This window comes from Osmerus eperlanus, chromosome 14, assembly GCF_963692335.1.
Source record: "Osmerus eperlanus chromosome 14, fOsmEpe2.1, whole genome shotgun sequence".
NCBI classification, from domain to species: domain Eukaryota; kingdom Metazoa; phylum Chordata; class Actinopteri; order Osmeriformes; family Osmeridae; genus Osmerus; species Osmerus eperlanus.
The window spans coordinates 11,737,852-11,744,899 of NC_085031.1; the positions used below are offsets into that span (position 1 = coordinate 11,737,852).

The following is a 7,048-nucleotide window of genomic DNA, read 5'->3' on the forward strand; positions in this document are numbered from 1 at the left end:
TCATTGCCCTTTTCAGTTGTTTTTCTTTTTTTTTGTGCCTCAGATCCCCCCCGCCACCCCCCCCAAGCCAAGGGTCCACGCCACAGCCAAGTCCCACTGCTCCATTATGGCTGAGCTTCACACTCGTTGGCTGTAAATTGATTTTCTTCAACTCCCCTTCTTCATCTCTTACTTTCTCTCTTTCTCTCTCTCCCTGCCTTCTTCTCTCTGCCTGTCTTGTCTGAGTTAGTCTGACTCCCTTTATCTGTCTGTTTCTTCTCTGTAACTCCCTAATTATTTTACTTTATTTCTCTCTTATTGCTCGTAACTGATGGTGTGGATTTCTTTGTATGTCTATGTCTTTTGTGACAGTTCCCCCTAATTCTCTTTCCCTCTTTCACCCTCTCCTTCTCTCTTTATCTCTCTCTCTCTATCCCCCCTCGACCCCCCCCCCCCCTCTCTCTCTCTCTCTCTCTCTCTCTTCTTTGTACAGACTGGTTGAGCAAGCTTGTGGCAAGGCTGAACACATGCTCTAGTATCTGTGTTGGCATGTCTATTCTTTCTCCACCGACCCACCACACATTCTCCACAGGCTCACAGAGAGGCTTCCAAAAAGATACATTTAAAAATATCCTCAATGTTTTATTTTATAGTAAAATGATATATTCATGTATGAAATTTAAATAAAAGGTATAGAGATAATGGCCTTTCCCTGAGCCTAATAAAAAACCGAAACTGAATTATGATATAATAGAGAACACTCTAACCCTATTGTTGTACTGGTTATGCCATCTTAAGGACGTTAACAGGGGAGGTAAATTTATCTTGATTGCATCTCAAGTGGGATTGAATTGTGGTTCCTGACCCCTAGGTAAAACAGCCACATCGCACACACTCCCATTCAACAAAGCAGTGCGCTATTGTATTAGAGGTGTAGCCTCATCTCTGATCATGGAACCTAGCTCTCATTCCGTCACCCAGGCTGGGATTTAATTAGGGCAGAATATCAATATTAAAACACATATCTGTCTCTGCCACCCTCCTTTCTCATCCCCCCCTCTCTCTCTTTCTCTCTTTGTTTCTCTCCCCTCCCTCCATACAGCTGGCAAGTGCATGGTCGTGGCTGCCCCTCCCCCGCGCTGTTTGAACAAACCAATGAGCATGCACGTCAGCAGAACCCCCACCCCCCCTAATTTCAACCCGATCTATCCCTAACCCCACCCCCCAGAGGCCTCTGACTCTCTCTCCACCACCCCATCCCCCTATCCCTCTGCCCCTAACCCACTTACGTACACCCTCTTTCCTCCACCCCCTGCCGGTTCCACCACAAACACCCCAGAGACGACCATGCTTCCTCACCCCTTGCCTCGCTTGTCTCCCCTGCTCTCCCCCTTTCTGTCTCCCCCTGGCCGATCTTTATCCTTCTACCCTTCTCCATATCTCCATCACATCGCTTCCTTCCAATCTGCCCCACTGTCTCTCTGTCCCACCCTCACCCAGCCTCAACCTCCCTCCCCCATCTCTCTTTGCGGCCTTATCTTATGAATATCGGTAGCACACTGGGTGAAAAATTGATCCTCCCTGCCTGTCGACGGACGCAGGCTGCCACAGTGCATTAGCCAGTGTGTGTGTATGCGTGTGTGTGCTTGTGTATGTGTGTGTGTGTGTGTGTATGGGGGGGTGTGGAGGCTCGCTGCTTGCTTGCGGGAGAGAGGGAGGGAGGGGAGGAGGGATATTTGCATATCATCAAAGTAAGGAAAGAGGGAGTAATGAGATGAGGATGGGGGGTGGGGGTGTGTGTGCATTGAGGTGGGAGGGTCGAGTGTGTGTAAAATGAGAGAACAAAACCAAAAAGGAATAGGGTTTAGAAGGTGAGATGGGTTGGGTGCTTTAGTGTGTGTGTGTCTGACTATGTGTGTGTGTGTGTGTGTGTGCGTGTGTGTTTGCATGTTGGTGGTGGTGTGTGTGTTGTTCCACACCTTTTCATTCATTAATTCATTATGTAAACTATAGCAATAAAATGTGAAAGCAAGTTTTAATAAGACACCTACAATAAATAAGACAAGAATAAGATGAGTGTCGTTCCTAAAGAAAAGGGATGTGGTCTTGCTGTACATACACATTAGTTATCTGGTACTCTGAAATCTTGTACGCTTATGGCCAAAAAGCTTTCTTAAAGGCCTCCATTTTGGAAGCATGTCTGTGAATTATGATCATTTACGATTCTCTGTAAGAACAGAGAAACATATTTAATGTTATTTAGTTTGTGAAAGATTTGGTATTTTGGTTGAATTGTTTAGTTTATTTCAGAAATTCTTAAAACACAAGACAAGATCAGATATTGCATGTTATTTTCACACCATGTATTTGATATTTGTTACTTGATTACTTGACGTAATCAAGTATTTTTATTTTTTATCTTAGGGTTCTAGGCTGCAATAGGCAATTCTTGTAAATAAATAATTTAAATCCCCTTTCAGCCTTGTTTCTGCGTCTCACCATAGCGGTTGATTTACTAGACAAAACGAATCGAGCGTTGATACCTTACAAGGAGGAGTTCCCTTGTTTGATACAGTTTGTAAATATGCATTTAGAAATACCAGATTGTAGTAATAATAGCTGATAACAGTTATAATTCTCCACCCTCGATGTTTATCGGGCGAGTTTTGTAACCTTCTAATCCACGTTAGAATGTAGGAAGGACGTGTGAAAACAGCTGCGAACACTTCACATAGTCTGTTTTCTACTCATTAGGTCTGGTCGAAACCTGAATTGAGCGTTGATCGTCTGTCACATTTCACGCTGACACCAAGCGAACACGGGGAGCATACATACACAAGGCTCCGAATATTATCGAGAGGTCGGAGCAGGGAGTACTGTAGGGGAATACACATTGAAGGTAAGTCACTCCAGAAACCAGAACAAGTAAAAAAAAATGAGACACTTGCAATCCAGACGAATAGGCGGGGTCCTACTTTTAGCTCGCATTAATTTTAGCCGTGTTCTTTCTTTGTAATTTGAGGTTGACCACTTTACCATCCTGCTTGCGTTCTGTCTGCCTCTCTGGCCGGGCTAAGTGGTACTATTTTCAATGGGACAGCATACCAAATCTTGGTTCAGTACACATCGCAAGTGACAGTAAGTTTTCGACAGCTATTGTCTCACAAAGAATAATAATTCTAGGCGTTGGTGGTTAGAAAGCTATGGGATCTTTCTCTGTAGACTAGTGTAGTTCGGGGGAGGAGGGGTTGACAGCAGTAGATGGCTTTCTTGCCTTGACTTCTTCAGCTAGCTAACCAGCCAGCTAGCCAACAAGCTAACGTCGTTACGCAGGCTGGTTAAAATAAGTTTCCTTGGCGATCGAATTAGCTAAAGTAACTTTTAAACTGAACGTAAAAATATAGCTCTACGCAGATACAGTGGGCGCATTATACATACACAACGTAATGCTACGTAATTTTAACTCTTTAAAACTCGTTTGTGGGCTATCGAGTTCCAATGTGTTTTAGCATGCTAGACTGCTAGTCTAGTTTAGTTGTAGCCAAACCCGAGATTTAACAATGATTTACGGAAGTTGACTATCCGTACTTAGTAGATAAGTTCAACTTCTTTAAAGTTGCTGTAACTTGTTCTTTTACCTCCAAAGGTATATTGAACGACTTTTTATTTTCTGAAAGGACTTATCTCGCCCGACACGAGACTGACGGAAAAGGATGAGCTCAGTTTCTGTAACCATCAACGCATCACTTTTGGAAATCGGGGAGAAACTAGCAATGTTGCTTGTTTGTTGAACTTTCAGTGGGATTTGCATTCAAAACAATATTCTGACCGAGTTGAATTCCTAAGAGATAAACGTTAGGCGTTTGTTTAAAAATAACAATAATTCGAATTGCCACTTACAAAGGGGTGCTTTACATTGTTAGTTTATCACTATATATCGCGTTGTTATTGTATTAATTTGGGCATTGTGTCTACAGCTCATTCTTTTGTTTTTAAACAGTTTTGAAAGAGCTTTTCTGTAGCGGAAAGCGAAAAAAGATACAGAAAGAAAGGAAATCCCCGAAAGGAAATGCCAATCGCAGCCGCTGGTCAACCAACGACTCAGGAGCCCCGAATTTACTCCCGGCTACCCGCCACCCCCGAGCCCGTGCCTAAAGGGGGTAATTTATGTGACGAGGCGGGGGCAGAGTCGCCGGAGCGAACAGAATACGGGGGCGCGGAGGGGGCTATAGGACTCGGGAGCTACAGTTTCAGCCAGAGCGGCGCTAGGGGCTTTCTACCGCCCGGATCCGCCAACGTTTGTCCGCCGCAATCCCCTCCCACGTCCTCCCCACTTGCCGCCTCTATCTTCTATCCCCACCTCTACCAACAACCTCAACCAATTAACATGGAGCCTCCTAGGACTCGATCGCGTTCTCGGTCTGGATACTACCAGCAGTACGGCGTGAGCGGTGGAGGTGGGATCGGTAATGGAATTAACACCAGCGGGGGGACGGGACCTACCCACCACCAACACCAACAGCAGCAGCAGCAACAGCAGCAGCAGCACAACGCGGGGTGCGCGCCGCTCGGGTCTCAGGGCAACCATTCAGAGAACCAGCGAGCCCCAGGAACTAACGTCTCCCCCGGTGTTCCAAGGCACTCGGGGCTGGCTGGAACGCATCGCATCTCGGCAGCAGGTAACAGCTCTTTCAAAGCTCATTCCGTTCTTATGTGCACCCTACCCTTCTACCCTTGACCTGGCAAGCTAGGAAAACTGGTTTCTTTTTTTTATGTGCTGCCTATAAGCACATAGGCTTCTCAGTAGCTAGAAGTCAAGCTGTTTTAATGCGCTAGGGATATGCTTCTGAAAATGGAACAGGCATGGTGTGTATCATGGTTGGCATGGTAATGTGTGTGTGTGAGTGTGTGTGTGTGTGTGTGTGTGTGTTTGCCTACGCCTGCACATTAGTTATTTTCCAATTAGGCAGCTTTTTTTATGTGTTGCCACCGAGCATTATCTTACCATGCTGCTTTACACATACTACAATCTACATGAAACAGTGTGGGCACCAGCTTGTCATGTGTTTAGTGTTAAGGAAGAGAGAACCTGCTGAACTGTCGTAAAGTGTCAGTGTGTTCCCCTCTCTGGCCATAAGGGTGCAATACGGAGTCCATGCAAGGTATTGTTGGCAATCACAATTTCTGTCCCTGTCTCTTTATCTCACACACACACACACACACACACACACACACACACACACACACACACACACACACACACACACACGCGCACACACACACGCACACAGTTAACTTGGCTGAGTGGGTGATCCTGCCAAGATGCACTGGATTGACCTCTCTGTCGGGAATGAAGTTAGAGACACAAAAATGCAGAGAGATGAGGTCTACAGCCTATATCCTGAAAGGCTTAATACTAAACGAACAAGCCAAAGCTTAGACCTACACTGTTAATGAAGCATTAATAATATCATAAAAGCCAGTTATAACTAAGTAGCAGTGCCCTACTTGTATAGGCACTGCCATATAAACTTGGAACTGATTTTCCAAATCACATTTTTGTGCTACTCCTACATACACACGTACCTGATTCTAATCAGCTAATGAGCTTTGCATGTCTTTAATCAGACATGGGTGGATTCAGGTGTGTTAGTGTTGGAACAACCGCAAAATAATTTGGAGACTGTGGATTGAAAACCTTTTCAATTGGACACAATGTCAGCCATTTGGATAATTATATCCCATAGATGCAACACACACAAGACTAGAATGCCCTCTGTGATTTTGTGTCTGAATGTGTTTCATTGTCCCTTCTTTCCTTTTGCATCCCTGTTTACGGTTGACTCCTGTTAGAACTCAATTTGTTATCCAGGTCTCCTGAACAAAGCCCTGCATTGACTGTCCCCAGTTCCCCTTTTTGTCCATAACCCTTACATTTACATTTAGTCATTTAGCAGACGCTCTTATCCAGAGCGACTTGCAGTAAGTACAGGGACATTCCCCCCGAGGCAAGTAGGGTGAAGTGCCTTGCCCAAGGACACAACGTCATTTGGCACGGCTGGGAATCGAACTGGCAACCTTCAGATTTCTAGCCCGACTCCCTAACCGCTCAGCTGGTGTTGTCATCAACACCAGCGTGCGTCCTACCCAAGATCAGTTGCTCAGCGGTGATGCGTGGTGTGACACACAAAGGTGACTCGTCACTGAGGAAGCAACAGGTTCTATGTTTTTCTGTAAGCTCTAGTTAAAAATGTTCCTGGCATGGGTTCTCGTTGCCCGAGGAACATGTGGGGAACGACTTTCTTTTGTGGGTGCTGGAACCGGCAAAGGGGGTAGCGGTTGGGGCGGGGGTCGTTCAGTTGGATTGTTTGAGTTTGGGGATTTTATTGAGTGGGAAATGAAGCCCCAGTAGTGAAGCAAAGGTCTTAGGGAAGAGATGAGTCAAACCAACCTCCCTAGGCACACACACACACACCAACCTGATGTTTTTATACATTTTCATTAGACTGCATGTTCTGGTCTAAATATATCACATGAAATACTGTGACCTTTTTTTGGTTTAGTTCAGGGCTTCTTCTAAAAGGTGTGTGTCGTGAATGTGGTGGATACATGTGTGTTGGCGACGGTGGGTCCGTGTGACAGTGTGTGTTGCTGCAGTATTCAGGTGCAGGCATTGTAAGCTGTGAGCAGCACTGAATGGAGCCTGGGACTGGAAATACCTGTCTGGGAGAGTGAGTGTCAAAGAAAGCGGCTCGCAGTGACACACACAGTTCTTTCTGGTTTCTCACCCCTCAGGTGCCTAGCAGTGGTTGTGTCATGAGGCCTCGCTAGGTAGGTGAGCAGAGAAAGGCAAGCTGTGTGTGTGATGGACATGGGGTAAAAGGCTAGCAGGCCTCTACAGCTCCAACCGCTGAAGGGTGTTCAGACCTATCAGCTTTAGAAGAGAGAGCGAGAGGAAAAAGAGGAAGGAAAAAAAAACACTAGAGAGAGAGAGAGAGAGAGAGAGAGAGAGAGAGAGAGAGAGAGAGAGAGAGAGAGAGAGAGAGAGAGAGAGAGAGAGAGAGAGAGA

The 7,048-nt window shown here is 45.7% G+C and overlaps 1 protein-coding gene across 3 annotated transcripts in view; it reads left to right on the forward strand.

Annotated features, from left to right (window-relative positions):
• The first annotated feature begins 2,764 nt into the window (after nt 1-2,764).
• rnf38 (ring finger protein 38) overlaps nt 2,765-7,048 on the forward strand; it is a 15,693-nt gene continuing 11,409 nt past the window's right edge. Inside the window, exons 1-3 of one of the 3 annotated variants that reach the window (XM_062478143.1) lie at nt 2,765-2,878; nt 3,002-3,117; nt 3,980-4,658. In XM_062478143.1, the coding sequence (XP_062334127.1) occupies nt 4,049-4,658 (610 nt within the window). In that variant the 5' untranslated portion in view covers nt 2,765-2,878; nt 3,002-3,117; nt 3,980-4,048. Of the gene's footprint in view, nt 2,879-3,001; nt 3,118-3,956; nt 4,659-7,048 lie in introns of all 3 variants that reach the window. The other 2 variants (XM_062478144.1, XM_062478145.1) reach the window with 2 other exon arrangements.